At 37.6% G+C, this 24,445-nt stretch overlaps 3 protein-coding genes across 4 annotated transcripts; 2 read left to right on the top strand and 1 right to left on the bottom strand.

The window, feature by feature from the left end:
- Positions 1-1,287: 1,287 nt before the first annotated feature.
- LOC110855167 lies at positions 1,288-3,759 on the bottom strand. Its single transcript, XM_022103588.1, has one exon. The coding sequence runs from the start codon at positions 3,757-3,759 to the stop codon at positions 1,288-1,290; it is 2,472 nt and encodes an 823-aa protein (XP_021959280.1).
- Positions 3,760-5,775: 2,016 nt separating this feature from the next.
- LOC118436905 lies at positions 5,776-10,761 on the top strand. 2 transcript variants are annotated; one of them, XR_004835766.1, is made up of 7 exons: positions 5,776-6,061; positions 6,865-7,026; positions 7,655-7,949; positions 8,305-8,444; positions 8,975-9,505; positions 9,901-10,263; positions 10,666-10,761. XR_004835766.1 is itself a non-coding variant. In XM_035855568.1 (6 exons), exons 2-6 carry the CDS (start codon positions 6,887-6,889, stop codon positions 10,193-10,195), a joined length of 1,401 nt encoding a protein of 466 aa, XP_035711461.1. In that variant the 5' UTR covers positions 5,776-6,061; positions 6,865-6,886; the 3' UTR covers positions 10,196-10,761. The 2 variants fall into 2 exon arrangements, 1 of the variants encoding a protein (XP_035711461.1); XM_035855568.1 differs by having other exon boundaries at positions 9,901-10,761.
- A 7,610-nt stretch (positions 10,762-18,371) lies between these two features.
- Positions 18,372-23,641, top strand: LOC118437083. The gene is made up of 5 exons (XM_035855871.1): positions 18,372-18,650; positions 19,845-20,155; positions 20,576-20,841; positions 22,634-22,929; positions 23,054-23,641. Exons 1-5 carry the CDS (start codon positions 18,386-18,388, stop codon positions 23,230-23,232), a joined length of 1,317 nt encoding a protein of 438 aa, XP_035711764.1. The 5' UTR covers positions 18,372-18,385; the 3' UTR covers positions 23,233-23,641.
- Positions 23,642-24,445: the final 804 nt, after the last annotated feature.

Here is a 24,445-nt window from a genome sequence, read left to right as displayed (position 1 = left end):
TATCACACATAGGAAACTTGGCATATTTGTTTTTTATGGTCAAATAAGTTTACAAATAAAAATATGCAGTGTGAAAGAAATTTAAAGAAAATCGAATCCACTATTTTGAATACCAATTCTTTAAAAAAAATTCCACTGATGACAACTTAATTTTTGTTTTAAATATTAAGAGGTGTTAAAAAATTATGTAGAAGCCAATATAAAAAACCGGATTAGAACTTGATTTTGAAATTAATTAGTTCAATTTTGAGTGAAGGTGAAAACGGATGACCTAACGAAGAAAAGCGCACGAGAAAATCGGAAAGCGGAGAGGTGAACTCCGTATAGTTTCGCATGGTGAAAATACGCGTTTTCGCCAACTTAAAACCTTCGCCATTTCGCGAATTCTGCAGAAGTGCTCAAATGTGATACTAACTATTGCTTGTGTTTAGTTCCTTGATATTTTAGTGCTAGTTTTAAGAAGATCCGTGCGAAACATGTCTGACATGTGCATTGTAAGGAGGAGAGAATCTCTACATGTCTCTCTCAGATCTTGATGTCTTTTGCATATGTGGTAGCCATATGCGAATGTATGCTAGCCCTAATGTGGTTTGATGCTAAGGCCACATTTTCATCTGCCACACCCCCCCAAAGGTGTGAAAACCACAGAAATTGTCAACTTAAAAAAATCCGCCAAAAATCCAATTTTGCTCGAATTTTGATAAAATTTAAATATTCGTGATCCCCAATACATGTGTGATCATATCGAGTAGCAATCTAAGCATTTTTAAAATTTGGAATTTTTTTGAATAATTCATAAGCAGTGGAATATCTAAAAATTTTGAAAATTTTAAAAAAGTCGAGATTGCTGCTGGATATGATCACACAAGTATCTGGGATCACAAAAATGTAACTTTCATCAAAATCCGCAAAATTGGAATTTTGGAGGATTTCTTAAGTTAGCAATTTTTGTGGTTTTTGAAAGTAAAAATGATCTCGCTGAAAGATATTTTTAGACTGATGGTGATTTTTATTAAACAACTTGGTTTTAAGGTTTTGACAGTACATAGGAGACATTCATACATATGTAATAATATGTGGTCAGAAGTGACCATACAAACTACGCAGAGTTATGCTCAAACGAAGTGTCCCTTCTAATGAGGTATAAAAACAAAAGGACCCTTTTAATCCCTTGTCCTGGGAAAAAGGTTGGAAAATGCTCAGTCCTCATAAAAGTCGACAAACTTAAAAATTGATAAATATGGAAAACTTTGTTAACATGCATATTTTAACATCCTCCCTCAATTTTTAAAGTTCAATATCGGCAGTTTCCACTGGATTTGCCCTAACCGAAATTACATTTGGCCGGCTTTTCAGAAAAAGGAAAACACAAAGACTGGCTTGAGCAACTATTATTAGTATGCAAAGGGTTAAGATCCATTCCATTGTTGACCAGGCTGGTTCATTGCTTGTGTGGTAGTGGATTGACCCTCCTTCGTCAGTGGAACCATTGATCATCAGACTGGTCCAGTTGAAACTAGGCTGCAAGTGCCAGTTGGCTTTCATCGTGAATAGTGGGTCGACTACCTCTTGGTGAACAAGGCTGGATTCAGTTCCTGAAAATTCAATATCATGTATTTTAAAATTAGCATTCATTGGAAGGATGAACACGCTAGCAGGGCATTGTTGCAGCTTCCTCTCAATGGTAATATTGGACCCAGGGCAGTAGATATGATATTGTCCATGGTGTAGTTTGATTTGTACAAAATCCCATGGTTCAGCAAGGTTCTTGTCATAACAGTGGTCTATGTCAAAGTGATTGGAGTTCTTTGTTTTCGCTGTTTGCGTGCATCCTCGAGTGGGCGAAACAATTAGGTCGGGGGTTGTAGGCTCCTTAACATTGATGGAGTATACGCAGTCATCTTTCGTAGAAAGGATGGCATTATGGGGTCCCTTGTACTTTAGAACGCAGGTTTCATTCTTCCTTTCAACTTTGAGACCGAAGGAGTCTGCCTCGATGAGTTGCAAATCTTTGTTAATTTCAGTTGCTGTGAAGTCCACATACAGCTTGGTTCTGTCATCTGATATTTCGCACTTTTGAGATTGTGCGAAGCTGACTATCATGAGGCGACTGGTAAGGTAGGCAATTGCGAAATTGGTGTCAATGGATTTGAGTTCGTCGTGATCAAGCTGATGTAGCTGAAGCTGTTCTAGTGTAGCATTTAGGCTAACCTTAAGCTTCTCAATCTCTCTTTCCGATATTTCCACGCGACGTTCCAATTCATCCAGCATCTCTCTTTGTTCCGCTACTGTTCCTTGCAAAGCAGAGATTCTTCCAGTTTGAACAAACGAATTGATTGCTCCACCAACTGATAAGCCGGCTACAAGGACAGTCACACCAATTATTACTCCAACTGCAAGTAATGGGAGGACTCTCTTCACGTATTTCCAAGTCCCATTTTTCTTATGACTTTCAATCTCATCTTGCATTGCCTTTATCCATTCTTCCTTCTCTTTAGACTCAACGGCTTCTTTATAAGTTGAAGGTTCTTTGTCTGCATAAATGGCATGAGCTTGATATCTATCTGGTTTCTTAATTTTAGCTCTGTCTCTTAAATTGCGAGTGGTTCCTGATTTTTTACTTGTTTCAGGCAAGACAACACGTGTCGTCCCTTGCGATGGAATGCGAGCCGTGTAGTCTCCTTTTTCAGTTTTAACTTGGACTTCTAATTCGTCACCCATTTTCTCGTTGTCAGGTTGTACTGGCTGTGGGTCAACTTGATCAGGCTGTGGGTCCTCGGGATCGTATTTCTCCTCGTCCGTCCATTCTGCATCATCTTGTGCATCATCTTGTGCATCATCTTTTGCATCATCTTTTTCAGATTTGGATTCATCAGGTTCATCTCTTTCTTCTTCGCCATGTATCATTACTGTCGGTTCAAAAGCTTCTTCGTGGAAAGATACATTTCTTGCCTCAACCACTTGTCCGGACTCAGGGTCGTAAAGACGATATTTCTTGCTCTCTGATGCATACCCACACAGGATAAGTCGCTCTCCCTTTGCTCCCCAGACCGTCCTTTTCTGGGCTGGTATATGTGCAAATGCTACGCTACCAAAGACTCTCAAATGACGGAGTGAAGGTTTCTTGCCAAATATTGCCTCAAATGCGGTTATATTTGGACTTTGCTTGTCCAGTATTCGGTTGTGGACGTAGACGGTGGTGGCAACGGCTTCAGCCCATAAAGATTCGGGTAATTTAGCTGCCAGCAGAATAGTTCGAGCACAGTCTTTTAAAGTTCTTATTTCACGTTCGGACCTCCCATTCATTTCTGGATTGTAGCTGACGGTTGTTTCATGAATTATTCCCCGGTCTCTGAAGTATGATGCCAAAGTAGAATTACAGAATTCTCCACCATTGTCTGAACGGCATATCTTGACCTTTCTTCCTGTTTGATTTTCCATAAATTCAATGTAGCATTTGATACGATCCTTGGCTTCGTCTTTGCTCTTGAGAAAATATACAGTGCGGAAGCCAGTAGCATCGTCTTTCAAGAGTAAGAAATATTGAGCTCCTCCCAGGGATGCAACAGACATTTTTCCGGCTAAGTCCATATGGACCATTTCTCCTGGTTTTATCGTTGCATTTCTTGTTGCGGCTGGAAATGGCTTTCGAGATTGCTTCCCAATCTCACAGTCTTCACACATAATTTTATGTAACACGGCCTCCAGGTCAATTCCACGAACTGCGTCTTTCTTGATGGAGTCCACCACATAGTTCATATTAATGTGTGTCAAGCGTTGATGCCATAGTTTAGCATTAGTCACGGGATGCATGTATGCAATTATGCAGCAATAATTTGTGAAGTGGGACGAAACTTCATGACATACATATCATTCTTGAACTCGGCAATTGGCCCCTTAAACCGTCCATCCTGATAAAATGTTGCTCCATTCTTGTCACGGATGATGGAGTACCCTTTCTTAGCCATTGATCCCTCAGAAAAAAGGTTGACAGCCCCTTGTATGTACAACACGTTATCTATGGTGCATTCCTCCCATATGCCGTTGATGTAAGCGTCAAGTGTCACTGTCCCTTTTCCTAGTGCTTGTGTAGCCCTTTTGTCCGTTAGGAAGACTGACTTGGGAGTGTCAAACTCTTCATATCTTGTAAACCATGCCTTATCTCCACAGACATGCTGGTTAGCTCCAGAATCGCTTAGCCACACTTGTTCAGTCACGGGTGCTTGCATGGGGGTTTGTATTGCATTTAGCATGAACGCTTTCCCAGGGCTTCTATTGGCTTGTGCGGGATTATCTGAAGGTTTATTGCTCTGATTTTGTGGATTACTCCTGCATTCCCTTTTCCAGTGGCCCTTTTTCCCACACCCATGGCAGGTTGTTGCCTTTTTCAACTCTTCAATGCTCTGTTTCTTCTTGCCTTTCTTCTGGTCATGGGTCAAGAATGCCTTTGCTGCATCTTGATTGGTTGCTGCTGGTTTGGATTCCTTCCTCTCCAACTCCTCCTTCTTCAGACGGGCAAGTAGCATTATCATGCTCTGGTCCTTATCCGGAACGCTGTCCCATGCCTTTTTGAAGGCATTATACTCCTCGTCGGGGAGACTTGAGACAACCTTTGTGATAATGGATGCTTCAGGCATGACGACTCCCATTTCATTTAGTCTTCTGCCCAGCTCTTCCACCTCTGCAAATGCTTCAATGACTGACTCTTGCCAATTTTGTAATTGAAGAATCTAGCCATGGTATGTTGCTTGTTAAGCGAGCTTGAATCTGAATTGATGCTTTTCAGCTTGTCAAACATTGCTTTTGATGTAGCGCAGTCATAAATATGATTTGTTTGAGTGGCACTGAGAGTGGGGACAATGATGGATTGTGCTTGTATATCCTTCTTATCCCATGCTGGCTGTTGTGCTTCATCTGCAGGTCGTTGGGTAGTGCCGTTGACCACTTCCCACAGGGACAAAACTTTGTTAACATGCATATTTTAACAGTTTTCGCATCATTGAGGGGGCATGGCCGGCGTAAATGTGGCCATGGCATCAAACTACAATAGGGTTATCTTATCAAATATCCAAGGGGCATCAAAATTTGAGAAGGGCATGTAGAGCGTCTCTCCTCGTAAACAAAAGCGACAGTAACAAAGGATTCTTTGGGTAGACTTCTGACTTGTAACTTTTTTCAACCTTTTCTTTTAATGCAATAGAACCAACCATTACGGATCGCTTCAGTGAAGACCAATAAAACCGGTATATCAATACTCGTGTAAAAAAGGCAGCGTAATTTTGGGTAAACCAAGGCTGGAATGTGGTGTCAGCTTTCCCATCAGCTTTAGCGACCCACATATTTCCATCTGCCCAGCAAGTAAGACTATTTAAGGCTTTGTCTCACGAGACGAGGAGAAATTGGTGTTGGGGTATTTTCCCAGTCTCAACCTTCCCTCTAGCTTTGCAGAATACATTGAATCACCCATCTGGAAACTTCGCATCGACCCTGTGGGGGTGGCGGGGGAGGAGTCGACATCAAGGTTCATAATGGTGGAATGTGTTGCATTTTTCCAAAAAATTGAAAAAACAAAAAAGCAAAAATTTGAAAAAATACAATCAAACGAACAAAGAAAAATGCAACACATTCCACTATTATGAACCCTGATGTCGACTCCCCCCAGGGTCGATACGAAGTTTTGACATTGGTGATTCAATGTATTCTGCAAAGCTGGAGGGAAGGTTGAGACTGGGAAAATGCCCCAACACCGATTTCTCCTCCTCTCGTCAGGGACACGGTTAAGTTGCCTTTATTCAACCACACGACCACATTATCACACCGACAGTCACCAAGGCACGAACCTCAAACAGCACGGGGATAACTTTTTACTTACCAGTCACCCAGATTTTACGAGGTTGAGATCGAAAATTTGGTAAAACTAGTGCAAAGTTCTGGAAATTTATGTGTTTGTGCAACCAGTTTAAAGTAGAGAACAAACTTTGGTCACGAAATAAGGATTGATAAATATTTCCCTACTCTGTAATCAAGTCAACGACGATATTTTCACTGGCACATTGTTTGCGTAAGTATCTGAATATTTTCATAAATAATTTTATCTATTCTGGGGAAATCAGCAGGTCGTTCATCGAATTATCAATATGAAATCTAAAATAAAAGTTAAATCTGCAAGCATCTACACGCTCAAATATATTACGTACAGTTTTATATCAAATTTAGAGGCAGAGACGTGAGATTTTTAGCATAAGCACCAAACGTCAAAGGACAAGACGATTTCAAATATGCACGCTGTAGTTCACACCCTTCAAGGTCAAACGGTCATGAAATGTCATCTAAAATATAGTTTGTATACATATGCCAATTTGAACTTAAATTAAACCCGAATTCAATGGTGACCTCCATTTTAACCTTAAAGTTCACAAAAGGTGACATAATGGCCATTGAGAGTTAAATTTGATAAATTGGTCATAATTGTTGAAAAAACATTCGGCATTTAAATTTTAAGAGATTTGAACGGAAAAACACAATATTATGGTGTTCAGGTTGAGGACACCACACTACTTTCACCCCTTGGTTACATTCGCTTTGATAAACATAAAACGCGAAAATCGATATAACTTTTTAACGGTGAAACATTTTGTAAATATCTTGGCGGTATCATGAACTAATAATCAGTAGACACAAACAACCACACCCACTTCCTGCCAAGGGGATGTGGAATTGAGGCAAAATGAGAAAACATGCTAGTTTCATCCCTTGGTTACATGCGTTTGTAGCTGTCTTTCTATTTTCGCATCCCATTTTTATATACATACTCATTTCGTAATTTTATATTTATTTCAATAATACTTTACTGCCTTCTTTCAGATAACGGAATTCTGTGTAGAAAATGAACCCACCCAACAAACAATGGACTATCGAATCCCTGCATCCGTCGCAGATGGCTGACGAAGACAAAGAGAAGCTAGCGGACATGGAAGGCCAGTTTTCTAAGTGGGACGTGGATCCCAAATGGGCCAATTTGTTAAGGTACATATTTTGTTTACTCTATGATTTTGTTCGTTTAATAACATATTGATTGAGTTGTTACGACTGACATTCATGAAGCATAACAGACAAACTATACATATGTACAACCTTAAGAAAATCTGGTTTAAATATTTTCGACATGGACACATTTGCACCCGGTGTAAAATTTCCTAAAGCTGGGGCAAAATGACGCAAAGTATATCAGAGGTCGACGCCGACAAATTTTCATCAGCGTAGGGAGCGCGGCGCGCCGTCGCAATGCTAAAGGAGTAGGAACTCTAATTTGTCGGCTGCTGCGGCGCGTAAAATAAACCGGCGTTCGGTGACGCGGCGGCGTACGATCGGCGGCGTCGACCTCTGAAGTTTATGTGGTTACACCGTAAACGTTTTCCTAAAATTTTTTAACTACTGTTCGTCCACTATTAATAGTCGCAATTTCTTGGAAAATTTTCTGAGAGGTTATTTGGTTGCTAATTGAAAAATAAATAATCTGCCAGGTAACCTTTCATAATTTTTTGCGACTAATAATACTGGATGAACAGTAGGCATAATTATTTATGATCTCCAAGCCACATTTTCACAACTACATATAATAAATTAACTTTCCTTTATATATTTTAACTAACAGCCAATTTAAGAAGGACTCCATCGTTTCCTGCGGTAACTGCGGCCTTAATGAGACCGAGCTTGGCGGCGGGGTGAAACTGAAACGATGCTCAAGGTGCAAGCTGATCGGTTACTGTTCCGCCTCGTGTCAAAGAGAAGACTGGGAAAGTAAACACCGACAAACCTGCTGTGTTCCCCGTCTCTCCGGTGAGGCCCAAGTACAATACGACGCCGCTTTGAACAACCTCTGTCAAACATTTGGCCAGCAGTTGGACTCCAGAAAAGGGAAGCAACCACAAAATGCACCTGAAACGAAGGTAATAGCACTGAACCTTATCATTTACACTCTAAGAAACCCGGTAACAAAGTTATTACCAGGCGGAGTATCTATGTGACTCTACGGCATGGTAATTAATGTATTATTGAGTGGTAGAAAATTAGTTACCAACTGGGAATATTTTCAAATTTCGCGACCGGGGTTATTACCGGTTTAGTAACAAAATGTCTACCACTCAGTAATTAATTAATTACCATGCGGTAGAGTCACATAGATATTCTGCCTGGTAATTACTTAGTTACCGGGTTTCTTAGAGTGTATATTATTCAATTTTGCACGTAATAACGAAATCATGTAACAGAATTGCATAAGGACCATTTTATAATATGTTCTAGATAATGCACGCAATTCAAATACAGGATGCAACCCATCCAAGGTCGACGGTGAACCCTGATTTGTTACGAATGCACAGACTTAAGGATCCAACTTGGAAAGTTATTTGTCTGACAATTACAGTATGCCGGAGCTATCCCAGGTATTGATTAATAGTACTCTCCCTGCATAGGTAGCTTCACATGTGCATCGGGTACAATTGGTTATTGCTTTGAATGCACTTTCATCCCACATAAAACCCAACAGCATGAGGGCTATCCATATATTATGTCATCAAAAATTCAACGTAAACATTAAGGGATAGGGAATTTTAACATGAGACAGGTAGGAAGACCTAAACCATCCACCCACTAAAATTATGACGTAATATATGGACGAGATTTGACTTAAATTAAATTAATAAAATTTATAATTTAACGCGCCACTTATTTAGCTGAAATTAACCACTTGATAAGATGAGACCTCCCACCGGCTGAACTTCCCACTATTTATGATGAACCACTTAATTAGCTAGTGGTTGCCACTTAATTAGATTAGGATTGATCAATACAAACTTATTATTCTAACAGTCGGTTTTTACATGAAAATTAATACGCGTCCAATACCAAATGCTGATACTTCTATCTTTCCGATGCATAAATCACACTATAATTATTTGTATTTACCCCTTAGATGGGTTAACATCGGGCTCACACCGGAAGTCAAACCCTACACGCTTCCGCTCGCAATTCTTCTCGAACGGCGTAACCCTGACGCCAAAGTAATTTGGATCCTCGACCCAACCAACGCACATTTTCACGAGGACCCCACAATTCCATGGAAGTCGAAAATATTCGTAGATGTCGGAGAGGAGCTGATGGCAAATGTGGGCTACATGACGACGTGCGTATGTTCTTCCGGTAAAGGTCAAACCTGCACCTGCGCGGAGGGCTGGAGGATTGACTTCATTCGATGTAAAGAACTGCCCCTCCACAAATGTAGTTATCCCGCAATCGTCGACCTGGAATACCCAAAAGATGCCGGGACATCCTTGATTTATCATTTTAAACAATTTTTAAATAACGAAGGATTCCTGGAAGGACAGAAGGAGGCTGTGCAAACTTACTTTACGGGGGACATATTAGATCAAACGTATAACGAAGTGATGGCAACCGTCGGGAAGGATAAGAAGGGCAATGGCGCGGCGAAGATACCGGTGTTCGAGTATGTGAAAAGTTCAAATATTTACTACATTCAAATTTGTCAAATCAACACCGCCGATGTCAATGTATGACTTAACCGCCTTGGTTACAATTTTGATTCCGAGTGGTAATGAAATTTTTCCGTCGGGTCGTAACATTATAACTAGCGGTATAAACGTCATCATAACTCGGATTCAACATTTTAACCAAGGCGGTTAAGTCATATATTTATTGACACGAGCGGATTTGACAAATTTTTGTTTGGAGTGTAATTTAATTTCTCTCCAAAATCACTTTAGTGACCCTCCTAATAACGCAGTTGTCACCTCTTAAAGTGATAGATTTTCCCTGATGTTAATTTTAATAAGATTATAAGCTCTTTTGAACAACTTTTAATGTTTTTAATTAAAAATATAGATCAGCCAAATTGTCATCCGTTGACAACTGCGCCATGTGTGGAAAGCACAATGCCGGATTGAAGGCAGGGCTGAAACGATGCGCCCGATGCAAGAAGGTCCGATACTGTTCGTATGACTGTCAGAAGTGGGATTGGCGAAGACACAAAAGCTCCTGCATTCCAGCCCCGGCAAATTTGGGGGATGGCGTGGGTCTCCTGCCACCCGTAACTGTTGGTTATAATGACGGGATTACCTTCGAATATAGAGGAATGGAGAAAATACCCAAATTACAGAAACGCAAAGCGAAAAATTAAATTATTTGTGTGGCAGGAAATCAGGTCTAGATACAATTGTTCGCAAATAATTGTAACGTCCTTCCACCGTATGTACAAAATGTTGATGATTATTTGCCTTAATTTTAAATATTTTTCCAGGCAAAACCTCGGTTTTAAAAAATTTCATAATTTTTCGAATTTTTACGCGAATTCAAAAATTTGAATCTCTTCAGAATGACTTATCTGACTTATCAAAAATTCCATTGTCGTGAAATTCGAATTTTAGAATTTTTTGGTTGCTTTTGAAATTTTGCAAATGTACGAACCCCTACATATAGAGTTTTATATTTTCTAAAAATTTGCAATTGGATTTTTAATACATCAAGTACATGTATTTGAACAGACATGTTTTCGAATTTTTGAATTCGTGCTCAAATTCTAAAAGTTGTGGAATATTTTAAAATCGAGGTTTTGGCTGGAAAAATGTTTAACGCGCGCGCTCAATTTAGCGCATTATGAAAAATGCAAAAATACAGGTATATAGGCTTATTTTTTGTGCTGAACAAAATAAAAGTTCTCTCAATAAAATCTGACTTGTACAAGTGGAAGACTTGCATTGTGAGTGGATATCACCAAAATTTTGTCATCATTTCCTAAAAGTGACCATTGTTTTTGTGTACTCTTCATTAGATTAAATGCTATTTTATTATTATTTCGACATTTCGACATATTCAGTTGTTTCATTATTAACAATTTTTAATAATTATCGAGATCTTGATAAATCTATAATCTATGTATGGAATTTTTATCCCAATAAAATCTAATGCATTCACGGTTGAATAAACAGTAATTATAGTATGGTAGCCTTCTATTAAAAAATCAAATTCATATAGAAAAGATAAGTGTATATAATTTTGCCTTGTAATAAAATAAATTTAAATGATGAACCGTATTAGAACTCAATAAAATTATTACATCTATATTAGAATTTAAGAATGTAACTCTGCCAGATGACGTCTGGTGCATATTTCATCACAAACACGTTCTTTATTTATTTCATTATTTATTTTTTCATAAATACTCTGACAATGCGACGGTGTGAGGTGGTTATCGCCGATATCCACCGGACTGATTTTACATTGTTCACCTTCAAAAATAAGTGGACCCGTATTTTTTCGTTTTCCTGAATGGGCATGTTTACGCCCTTGGCGGAGTTTTCAAAAAAAAATTCAACCAAAATTCGGATTTTTAAAAACGCTGTAACTTTTCGAATTTTAACCCGATTTCAAAAAATAAACCCAATTTGTGTTCAGGAATACATCCCTGAAAATATAAAAATTCATTTTTTTAAATTTTAAAAATTTGATATTTTCATGCTATTTCTGAATTTTTATAAACCCAAAAAACGATAATTTTTTGAAAATTCAAAGTTTTTTAAAGCTGAATTTTTATATTTTCAGGCATGTAATTATGTAATTATGTAATTCTGAACAAAAAATGGGTTTATTTTTTGAAATTGGGTTAAAATTCGAAAAGTTACAGCGTTTTTAAAAATCCGAATTTCGGCTGATTTTTTTTTTGAAAATTCCGCCAAGGGCGTAAACATGCCCATTCAGGAAAACGAAAAAATATGGGTTTACTTATTTTTTAACGTGAACAATTTAAAATTAGTCCGGTGGATATCGGCGATAACCACCTCACACCTCCCCATTGTGAGTTACAATTGGTGCCAAACCATATGAGAGGAAAAATTGCTAAATATAAATATGTATACGTTAAGGTTATGGATTGACTTATGATTAATTTATGTATGAGTCTGAGTCAAGTTTCTTGCAGGTAAGTAAGCAGACAAATCCTTGTCATCCATGTACAAATGACTGCGATGAATATGAAGCTTCCATGCCACTGTCATGAACGTCATCCCATTTATTTACATAAGTAGCATTCTCCTTTTAATTAAGATATGTGTATTTATATAAGAACATGCTGACTGGAAATTTCCACATGAACGTACACTTTAATCAAGATGGTGTTGAATCATCACCGAACGGAGTTACTAAGGTAACAATGGGCATTATCGTATACTTTTGAACTGCACCGCTATGGTATAATGAAAATTTACTCATCAGAATCGGGAGGAAGTTATTCTCAAATATGTACCAGCACGAGGTGTATTTGTGCCTTCACATTTTTAAAAGCGTAGGATTAAATTCTCAAAGAATTATGTTACTTCTCAAAAGGGCATCATTATTTTTAGGAGTTTAAGGAGGTTTTTTGTACTATATGTAAAATTACGCATAACTTGATTGAATTTGATGACCATGCATATGTGTGACCACTGCTGAATAAATATAGCATTCTCATTATTTTTAAAATAAATATGTAATATTCGTACTCTGGTAATAACAGATCACACATCCTGGCTTAGCTAAAATACATACGCAATTGTCACAATTTACCTATTTCTTAAAATTGTTTCTATACGTATCAGCCTTATTTACTTCAATAATTGTACAATTCTATTTATTACGCATAACATAAATTACAAATCTTCTCCCCAATCAAAACTGCTACTACTACCACCAATTTAGAAATGCGAGCAAAATTCCGTAAAATAAACTCACAACGGAGGTCTCCCAACGAATGCTCCCAGATTTGGACCAAACTAGCGTCAATCGATCGCAAATATAATTAGTATGAAATTTGCAAATGAAACTATCTACCAATGCGCGGTTTTGGTGGAGATATTTGCATCCAACGCGGGACAAATACGCAGCAAATTTGGAAAGTGAAAAATTTGCCAGCCTTCTGGTACGTTTTCTCCTCTGTTTATGCAAATATTTTCCATAAACTTGAGCATTGGCAGATTGTGCCATTTTCAAATTTCGTACTAATTATATTTGTGATCAATTGACACTAATTTGGTTAAAATCTGTGAGCATACGTTGGGAGACTCCCATTGGCAGCCAGCTTGTATTTGATCTAAAACTTAAATCAGAAGGATTTGTGATGATTCTCTTACATACATATATAACTTCCTTATTTAAACACTTGAACTTCAATAGTATTTGGTACAGATAATATGCTTACGCACTTTTCCCCCACAAAAACTACTACCCCTATCCCCAAACAACTTCCACAGATGAGAAACAAGCTGCCCAAATTATTAAGCTGTATTAAATCCTCCCATTTCAAAATTTCCGTTTCGTCCACGAATATTCTTCGTCGACGCAGCATTCTCCTTGTAACCCGCTTGTTTCTTCTGACAAACAAATTGCTCCATGTTCTCACCCAGAAATTGTAAATCCCACCATCGCGAATGCCCCCAAGAAAATTAATTACTTCAACCCGCACGCTGATATGGGCCAAATCATAGCTGTGCGTCCTCAAAAAAGTTTCCGGAACAAATTTACACGTCATATTCCCATATGAGTTTTCCATATCTAAGATTGAACTGCTCAATTCTTGGTTATCTGAATGATGCGACGCATCGGTCATGACTTTCAGGCTTCGATTATACATCACATCTTTTTTCTCTTTCTGGTTTGGAACATGGTATAAATGGTTCTTATTTTGCATCCAACCCAAAATCCCTAGTTTCTTAAAATCGTAGGCGTAAATATTGAGGAATTTGTTATGAGAATTTGTTATGCTAATTGAGCCATTTCCTACGGCACGGTAAAAAGCGATTTTGTACCCGCTCTTCAGCAATGAAACAAACCCCGGGTTGTTTTCAATCTTGACCGGAACCACGACCATACTCGTGAAGTAGGTCTCGTACACCGCTAAGGTTAAAATCATGGTGAGATGAATGACCCATTTTAGCCCGGACTGCGTCCCGCTCACCTGTCTCAATATAATCCCGATCATAATAAACAAATTCGTGATTAAAGACATTTTTAAATTGCTCAGAAACACGAATACTTCCGTGTTATAGTCGAATGTAGTAATTGCCATTGTGGAGGCCACCATGACCAGGAATAGTACGATCCAGACAGGCCACCTGTATGGAGTTATCCACGCCCAAAATTGCATTTTCCCTGATTTCGCAGACTTCCTAAATTCGCAATATCTGAACCGTGATACGATAGCCTGTTTGAGGTTGAGACTTCCGGTCGCATTCCGTACTGCTGAACCGCTTGGCAATATCGTGTTTAAATTGAGTTAGCCACATTTAATATCAGAGAAGCTCGTAATACGTCGGAACGTAGCATTTAATTGGGATGATAGAAAGTCTTGAACCATCTGGTTTGGATGACAAGGGTTCTTGGGGATCCTCCAGATGGCGTATTCACATCCAGAAAATCGTCGAAATATCGTGGGCGTGGTGTGGACATTAAAGACGCTCTTTTTAGGGTCAAGCCTGTCTCTAAAGGTTAGATGATTTATTCGTACAATTTCCGACATTTTTGCCTCCGCCTGGACACGAATCCAAGTGTTTCCAGAACAAAGATAACAATGAAAGCTCCAGTCGATATTCGTAGCTTTGCAATTAGATAAGATAACCGCGAGAGAAAATATTCGGACTGAGATCATTTTGTATTTACACCCTGCTAATTTTGGAGGGGAAGATTGCCCTGGACGGAGCAGAATTATCGAGGACGCATAATCCGAACGATACGCGAATGTGCTGGTAAAAATGGACTTTTCGATTTTCGCCCAGTCTACCTTACTTTTTAGAACGAAAATAACGTAAATAGTGCATTTTTCGAGTGGTTCGGTCTCTTCTATTTTACTGGGATATTTAGTAACAATTCTAATCATCAAGACGGACAGCCTATTAGCTTCCAGGACTTGGTCTACCAGATCGCCAAGGATTTGAGGTTTGGGCCCGAAATGGTTCAAACTTATTAAACAAGGGCCAAAATCTTGCAAGTCCAGGGTATAACGTGCATCAGTTATGTAGATAAGTAAGAACAGTACTAATATCGTGGGAATATTGAATTTGTAACTCATTTTTCAAGATTTATTCGTTTTGAACACTGGTGTCAAACCACTACTAACTGAAGTACATACGGAAATGACCCAACCTACACAGTATTAATCAGCGTTACGGGTAAGTAATGTTGTCGCTATGAAAAATTTACCACTGCCACCAATAATGCAGGAGATTATTACCAAAGCAATACCAGTACGGAGAATAAATGTTCATAAATGTATATACTTTATGTAACTGTACCAATGTGATGTGTAGAGCATATTTGTCGGAAAGTTATTAAGCCCGACGTTTGAAGTTGGCTTGTAAAAACTAAAATAGCCCCACAATTCCAGACATGACGGTCATAGTACTGGTTACATATACTAGTGACATATCATGCAATACCTGAGTACGCGGCTTACCTCTTCTTCAAGGATAAATTGCTAAATATACACGTAAAGGTTATGGATAGACTTATCAATTGCTAAATAATGCATAAGTGGAGTTTACCATAAGTAAGGGGACCAATGCCCGTCACCCATAACTATAACATTGCAAAGAATATGGAACTTTCATGTCACTTTTTAAGAACATGATCCTACTTACATAAGCAATATTCTCCATTTAATTTCAATATATGCATTTATATAAGTTGTTGCATGTAAATTCCTACTGTACGTTTATAAGTGAACACTCTTAACAAAATGGTGCTGAATCATATATGTATGACTTCACTGGCACGATAGCAAAGGACATTATCGTATATTCATGAATTGCACTGGTGTAGCAATGGAAATTTACCAATCTGCATCAAACTATGTACATATTACCAATTCGAGAAAAAGTTATTCTCAAATATTTGCCTGCACGGTGTGCATGTGATGAGTCTTCACCACATTTTCTACAGTGCACAATAAACGGATTCCGTCATAGCTTTATTTTGGAAAATTATTCCTAATAAGCTCATATTCCTTTTAGTACATGCATGAACCATGTAGCATGGAAAAATACGAAATTAATATTTCAGTTTTTCATCTTCAACAATTTTCGCCATCAGGTACTTTCATGATAATTTGTTTTCGCATTTTGGCGAAAATTTATATTCGCTGTACATAACCCGATTTAATATGCTGTACATAGGGACATATTTGCGTATGCGTCTAACAGAATGTCTTATCCTTCTTGCACCGTGAGGTTTACATATGTACCACGTGCCGGTTTTTTTATTTAATTAGCTTCCTCAACTTGCATTTGGAAAATCCAAGATTGATTTCACAATAATTTAATAAGCGGTTTGACTTGACTACAAATTGATGCTCGTGCAACTTTACCCTGTCTGCAATTAAATGAGCAATAAAAACTAAACGGATGATGTGCTGATAAATAAATACATACGTATTAAGTAGTCGGTCGTTTGAGAAGCGAGTTAATAGTTTTTATCAGACTGCACGCAGCTTTTTTATAAGTTTCTTATTTATGTATTTATGTATGTACATTAAGGAAAATGTTTTAGATCTCTTAAAGTAAATACGTATTTCTCACAATGAGGAAATTTATCTACTTGAAAATAATCCACTTAGTTAAACGTAATTAATTACTTTTATGGGGTGGTGTACTAATTTTCGTGTGATATGTATGGTAGTTTCCAGTTGAAGAACGACCACACGTGTAAATATTTCCCCACAAAAAAATTGACTGGAATTTTATTTGTAAACTAATTGAAAACATTACGATTCCAATAATTTGCGTTAAATTACAGAAGTATTAAACGAGTCGAAAGCGAACTTTAGTTTCAAATGGAGGTCTCCCAGCGTATCCTCCCAGCTTGCGTAACTCAATTAATGAGTGACACAAGCTTTAAAATCAGTATTAAATTTGCAATGAACACGACCTCCTAATGCGCATATTTGTCAGAGATATTGGAATCCAAATAGGAGAAAACAAGAAGCAGTTTGGAAAGTGTCAAGTTAGTCAAATTTAAATAGGATACATTTTCTCCACTTTGGGTGCGAGCAAACATATCTGCCAATAAACGTGCCGATTGAAAGATCGTGTTTTTCAAAATTGCAAATTAATTAAGCTTGAAACTCTGTAATTTGGTCAAAATCTGTAAGCCCACGTTGGGAGACCTCCATTACCAGTGTACTTTACTATTACGTGATAAACTATTAATTAAAAGCATCCACTTCATGACACGAGATACCTGCTCCTCACAAACTGCTACATACATACATACACATGCACACTATGGGAAACATTTTTTATCGAGCTACACACTTGCATACCTGTTCTCTCCGTACGAATAAAAGCCTCACCAACGCAATCATGTGCACCTTTCCATGTGAAAAATCGTAGCACGGACTCATTTACCCTACAACAAGAATAATCCGTATGCAAATGTTCATCACCCAAGGTTAAGGAATGGAATAAATGTGTGTGCGTTTTGCTCCAATTCATTTTGGGTAGTATTGTTTTAGAAAACAACCAATTCTGCATCTTACCTTAGGTTATATTAATATTACCCTTGCAGCACTCAAAACCACTCCTGGTTCATACCTGGCGAAAAATATTTGCTGAAAACGAGTTTATTCTTTCATCATGGACAAACTGAGACCTTTATTGATCGGATTGTTCGCCCCTTTCTGGTTCTTTGCCCCTTTCGCGTTGTTGGGTTGGCTGCCGTTCTATATTTTTAGAACTTTCGTAAAGTTACTGGCACACTGGGTGAGTTATTCAAAATTGTTTTGAATGTAATTAGGATTAAGAAAATAAAATAATTTAGATAATTATTTTTTTACAAAATATTTGAAAAGCTGAAAAATAAGCGAAGTCTTGTAATATGAAAATGAAATTCATTAAATTTTTGAGAACACAATTGAATCAAGTATAAGAAAGAAATTGGACGCCGGAATACAAATTTTGACAGCTTTTCGGGGGAAATTTGGCCCAATAAAAGCTTAATGCATAGCGATTTCGGAACAAATCTATGCAGAATTATGGTCCCGAAGAATTTACAAATTTGAAATTGCAGGATTATGTTAACAAAATTATGCAGAATACAATATGCATTTAAAGTTTTTATCGATTTACGCATGATTCGACAATGATTTCTAGTCGGGGGAATTGAACTTTCATAAAACCTTCGATTATGAGTAAGGCTGGATTACAGTTCGAGTTCGGCTATGCCACTTTCACTATTTTATTACAGGAAGAAAATTATGAAAAAAATTTTGATTTTTTTTAATTATTTTTTTTTCAAAGTGGTTTAATTGTTTGTTTTCTATCTTTAGCTAAGGCCAGACCTGATTTCGATGCTCGCCCCAAAAGATGCGTTCTTCTCATCCGATAGAATCCATACCTGCACCAGGAACTCGCTAGTTGTAAGCATCGAGCTAAAGGGGCAAATAGATCCGAACCATATTCGGAAACTTTTAAACACGAAAATACTCCAGTCAAGGGATCAGAATGGAAATTTGTTGTACCCCGAAATCGGATGGAGCATGAGGCACTGGCTGGGGTTTCCTTTCTGGTCGCAGGCTTCCTTAATTGAGGATAATGTCCGGGTTTCAAGTGAAGGTGGGTACAAAATCCTATCTACACCCTAAAAATAATATTATCCTGCTAGAAAACGGATAATCAAACAGATATTGATTTCGTGATATTAAATTTGCTATCGCTTAGATTAAAATTACTCCGGTCTTCAAAAATTTGTTACCGATACAATTCGAAATTTTAATTCCAAGCTATTTTTACAGCGTGTTATTTACGTATCAATACTATTGTAGTACGATAAATATTTTGCTACCGCTTGGTAGTATTAAGGGGTGAAACCCCTTTATAAGATTGATATGTCCGTCCGTCTGTCCGTCTGTCTGTCCGCCTGTCCGTGCGATAACTCAAGAACAGTTTAACATATTGACTTGAAATTTTGAACATAAATACTTCATATGCAAACAAAGGTCAAGTTCGAAGGTGGACCCTGTAGGTCACCCCCTTCAGGGTCAAAAGGTCACCAAGAGGTCACGTAAGGGTCAAATTGCATGTACGTCAATTTGACATGAAATTTAACCCCGAATTCAATGGTGACCTCCGTATTGACCTCAAAGGTCACGAAAGGTCATTTAGAGGTCACTGAAAGGTCACTAAACGTTATATATGATACATATGTTAATTTTAACTGAAATTTAACCCCGAATTCAATGGTTACCTCCGTATTGACCTCAAAGGTCACCAAAGGTCATTTAGAGGTCACTGAAAGGTCACTAAACGTTATATATGATACATATGTCAATTTTAACTGAAATTTAACCCCGAATTCAATGGTGACCTTCATTTTGACCTCAAAGGTTAAATGACTGTTAAATGACTGTTTGTTAACTGTTAACTGACATCAAATGTTAAATTTTATACATGTGTCACCTCACAAATGTTATAAAGTTCTCGGTTTCACCCCTTCGTTATATGCGTTTAACGGTTTATTTTAATGCTGGATTGCTAAGAGTGTATCTATTAAAAAGTAAATACACTACAATTCCACATTAAATAAACTATGTGAACTACTTAAAATCAGAGCAGACTTTCTTTATCAAGCTAACATTACTCTGAATTTACATTTTTTATTATTTGTATTATTTTTATTTTTTACTTATTTATCCTACATTTGTACTTTTATTGGGGGTGCACATACTTTTTCAAAATATGATTTTTGTGAGTAATATCTCCAAAAATCACGATTTAAAGTAATCTTATTGATAATATTTTCGTCTAAAGATGTTGACCTGAAGCAACTCCAGGCACAATTGGCTGTTCAAGAATATCGCGAAAATGCTCCCTTATGGGAACTTGTCCTGCATACAAATTGCGTACTGCTCCGATGGCACCATTCCCTGTCGGATGGGTATGGAATGCTCCTGCTCCACGAGGAATTGAGGACGCTGGGCACTGCAAAAAAATTGCGACCTGTAGTACCATCAAGGAAATCTATTGGGACATCCTTCCTGCCCTATTTGGCACTGCCGTATGACCTGATTAAGCTATTTGTCGAATTACTTCTAACGGAGTGGTTCCCATTGGATAAAAAAGTACAAGAGTTATGATTAAGATTTAAAGTTTTAAATACTTTCAATGCCCGCCTCTCAGCGTGTGCTCTCTAATTTTGGCCAAATTCGTCGTCTCAGTAGTTCACAATTTAAGTTGAGGCAACAATTGCAAAGAACACCAGGACCAAGAGTTGGCGAAAAAATTGTACATCCAAAGAGAGCAAAATTCTCTCTAAAGTTTTCATTTTCAAAATTTACTCCGCATTTTTCCTCTTCGGATCCAAATATCTCTGTCAATCGTGACCATTGGGATATCGTGTCATTCTCAAATCTCACGTTAACTTAATTTGCGATAAATTGACACCAGTTTGGTCAAAATAGGAGAGTATTTATAAACTGGGAGACCTCAATTGTTAGTTGATTATGTAACTAATTAGTCACAATTTACTTGTGTATTTGTAGAGCTGGACAAAATTCAACGCAAAATCCAGCCCCCTTGAAACCTCTGCTCGTCTCTGCTCCCACACCAGTGAAGCCATCCCATTCAGCGTGATTCGCAAGCTGGGAGTTAAATTCGGCGTGAATGGGACGGCTGTTTTACATTCCGCAATTTTAGGCGGGTTAAGGACCTTCTTTCTCGCCAACGGGAGAAACATTCCGTCCTCCGTGGCCGTAGAGACACCCATTCCCGAGTCGGTGGAGAGGAAGAGAAGATTGGGAAATAATGTGTAAGTTCAGTGGGATAGCGTTATCTGCAATAATTGTATATTTGATTTGGTTGAGTACAAGTCCACCAATTATTATGTTCGAGGCATTAAAATTAAAGCAATTTTGATATAAAGCGTATATGTAAAAATGGCTTTAATCACAATGCCTCGACTCAGCGATGTATATAATTCAGCATTTGTACCGGTTTAAGCATTATTCTTAGTGAGGCAAATACCTAACAACGAAAAAATTACTAAGTATGCATTTGACCCACCCCAAAAAAGTGACCATCTGCGATATCTCAATCATTTTTCAACCGATTTTGATGAAATTTTGCACCGATTATTGTTACATAATATAGAAACGGGATCTGATCCGACTAAGGGATTACGTGATCTTGACCGAAATTATGGGCAAAAATGTAGCCTTAGAAACACATTGGTAATTATTGCTAGTTACTAGCAAACTTTATCAAAAGTTTGATATCCACGAATTGTAGGGCAGTTTATCCCGAAAATTTTAAGTATAAATATATCAAAATCCGTTAAGAATTGGCTTAGTTATTCCAATTTGAAGTTCAGAAATTCCTGCTCGTGCTACGAATCATTGCCATTGACAACGACGCAAGACTAATAAATTGAAAACAAATTACATTCAAAACTGTAAACAGCATAACTAATTGTTTCTGTAACATGCTTGGTAAACTGCGTGAAATTGTTGTTGGTTTTGCACCTCCAGATCAGGTCTTTTGGTGTTTAGTAATCTAGGCCGGACATTTTGACCAAAATGATATAAATCGGTTAAGAAATAACGGATTTATTCAATTTTAAACACCCAGAATTTAATAAAATTATTCCGGATCAAACTACTGAAAAGGGGTAGTGCAATGCAGTCATCCAATGGACAATCTAATTCCCCAATTAAAAGTTATAAATAAACAAGGTCCCTAAAAAGGGGAAATCTTAGTGAGGGAGTGCAATCACAACTAATAAATAAAATTAGATTGGAGAATTTTTGCATCACCGCTCTCGGTACCATTTTTATTACTGGAAGCATTAATCGTTTAAATAGAACACTTGCTCCCTCAAAAGGTTCGATGATTTTGCATAGAGTAGCCAAATTAATATATGAAGTTGAAATTTGTATATTTTTTTAAACAAATACGTAGCTCAGAATTATTTAGCCATTATATCTTACATATCTACCTCAGTTAATTTAACCCACTTCTCGTTCACTACACAGTAAAAATGTATTCCTTCCTCAATTTATTCAATAAAACTAAGAATTCATGCGTATGCAAAGAAAAATTTATACTGCATCCAGTAAAAATGGTATCGAGAGCGGTGATGCAAAAATTCTCCAATCTAATTTTATTTATTAGTTGTGATTGCACTCCCTCACTAAGATTTCCCCTTTTTAGGGACCTTGTTTATTTATATACTGACATTGCACATGTTTCTGAAGTACATATTTTCTTAAAACCAGCGCTAAAATATCAAGTTACTAAATGTGTAAAGGCAACAGTCAGTGTGGAACTTGATCACTTCTTTAAATGTCTGAGGAATGTGCATTGGGTTTACCATCAGAGCCTAGCTTGAGCGACGTGTAACCAAAAGTCGGTTTTCACGTGGAAAGATCATTCTGAGCTTTATTAACAAGCGACAAAATTTGGAACATGTAATTATTACTTTCCAAACGAAATTATTCAGCTTATTATTTTGTTAGACATGTATTCCGCCAAAGCATTTTCAAATAAGTAAGATTTTTAGGAATTTCTAAACTAACATTATGCACATGTCTCTCCAACCACAGAACTCTTCGCTGTTACTCGGCTCCCCTTGGAAGTCTAGATGCTCAAACTAGGCTTCGCTTAGTCCATTCAGGTATCCTGTCCATGAAGAGGTCCACTTTCCCCCTTGCAATGACATTGGCCGTGGCAGCGTTGGGTCACCTTCCTCGCACCTTGTTGAGATTTACCTTCGCCGCGAATGATAAGAGGCAACGGATTTTCATCTCCAATTTGGCCGGGTTTGAAGAGGCGACAGACTTCTGTGGCCATCAGGTCGAAAATATTTCCATGGCGGCGGGAATATATGTAGGAAATGCAGGTATTTACATATATGTAGGGCTTGTGATTAAGGAATGTCCATATATTATCTTATTAAAAAGCTGGATGAGTTGTTATTTTACATTTTTGAAAAGTTTGAGTTGAAAAAGCGTGTTTATCTGCAGGCATTGGGATTACGCTCATTTCGTCCGGGGGTGAATTACGAGTGACAGTACTAGCGGATAGAAATATACTCCATGACGATTTATGTGCGTTGCGGGTGACGGAAAACTTCATGGCAGAGCTGGACTTGTTACGAGCAGCGTGCCCAGACGGGAACAAGGATGACACTTTTACGATATGATACATATGATACGATACGATAAATGTGTGATACGATATGATTTTAGGGTATGATTAAGCAATTAATTTAAATGAAAGAATGTTGAAGAAATAATATATTTTTAGTAACTTGTGGAACTGAATTTCGAGTTTTTGCAACTAATTGTAAGCAATATACTTCTATGATAAATAATTAATAGCTCATTATGAAAATTTCTTAGTACTATTTTTATTTTTGTGTGTAACCCCATATGGAACATATGTAAATTTGTTACTTGATTTGAATTAATGCAAATATCTATCACACGATATATATCACGCTATTTTTTACGAAGTCTAATTTTCGATACCACTTCGCCTTATCAACAACTTTTGCAACAGCGCCTTTCATGGTCAATGTCAAGGTCATCTCCAATAAATATTTTGGCGTAGCTTATGCGTTTGCATTTTCTTTCAATAATTTAATGAACATTTTAACAATCTCAAGATATGTGTGAAATTAATTACGCATATGTAAATATGTACCTAATTAATTGAAACTTTAGTATTCGCATTGTTAAGAAAGTTAAAATGCCTGTTAAAATGCATTTTGAAGTTTTATTACATGATAAAATTAAAACAATATCAAAGCATTTACACTAAGCTCGATGAACATGCTGGACAATCTTACGTTTAAATATTCATTCACGGTTGTAAACACCGTCCCACCGACACCGGTTGGGATTTTAAACACCGATAACCTACCCACGTCTTTTAGGTAACCCTGTTTCACACCAGGTCGCATTCCTAACAAAATTCCCACGCCTTTAAACGATCTTAGCAACTTCTTTGCATTTTTGAAAGCCTCGCCCGATCTACTCAGCACCGTTTTTGCCAACATGAACACAAAAATGCCCCCAGATATTAAGGACACTAGCAAATACAAGGGTAACACATGTCCTAATCGAACCGAAACAAATGTAACCGATACCAGGGCAACGATCGTGACAAACATTTCCAACAACAAAGACACTTTAATGGTATCCTCCATGGCCTGGACAGCCATTTGTAGAATAACATAGTACGAAATATGTTGACGAAATAGCCCAGTGTGAATTCCTCGCATATTCACCGCCAAAATTTTCGCTATGAGCCTCACAATCGTGGTGGCAATACAGACACTAATATAGAGCGATCCAAACACGCATGCCATCACACGTTCGCTTCGTAAAGTGCGACCATCATGATCCAAAATC

The sequence above is a fragment of the Folsomia candida genome, unplaced genomic scaffold, assembly GCF_002217175.1.
Source record: "Folsomia candida strain VU population unplaced genomic scaffold, ASM221717v1 Fcan01_Sc011, whole genome shotgun sequence".
NCBI lineage: Eukaryota > Metazoa > Arthropoda > Collembola > Entomobryomorpha > Isotomidae > Folsomia > Folsomia candida.
The sequence above is the reverse complement of the archived record's forward strand: the minus strand, read 5'-3'. Positions and strand labels throughout refer to the sequence as shown.

What these genes read in the sequence shown, in the direction of transcription:
- LOC110855167 (XM_022103588.1), bottom strand. Translation starts at nt 3,759, where the DNA reads ATGAACTATGTGGTGGACTCCATCAAGAAAGACGCAGTTCGTGGAATT.
- LOC118436905 (XM_035855568.1), top strand. Translation starts at nt 6,887, where the DNA reads ATGAACCCACCCAACAAACAATGGACTATCGAATCCCTGCATCCGTCG. An exon ending in GTATGCCGGAGCTATCCCAG is followed by an intron (nt 8,445 to 8,974) that starts GTATTGATTAAT and finishes TTTACCCCTTAG; the next exon opens with ATGGGTTAACATCGGGCTCA. An exon ending in GCGAAGATACCGGTGTTCGA is followed by an intron (nt 9,506 to 9,900) that starts GTATGTGAAAAG and finishes TTAAAAATATAG; the next exon opens with ATCAGCCAAATTGTCATCCG.
- LOC118437083 (XM_035855871.1), top strand. Translation starts at nt 18,386, where the DNA reads ATGCTCGCCCCAAAAGATGCGTTCTTCTCATCCGATAGAATCCATACC. An exon ending in GGTTCCCATTGGATAAAAAA is followed by an intron (nt 20,156 to 20,575) that starts GTACAAGAGTTA and finishes GTGTATTTGTAG; the next exon opens with AGCTGGACAAAATTCAACGC. An exon ending in AATATATGTAGGAAATGCAG is followed by an intron (nt 22,930 to 23,053) that starts GTATTTACATAT and finishes GTTTATCTGCAG; the next exon opens with GCATTGGGATTACGCTCATT.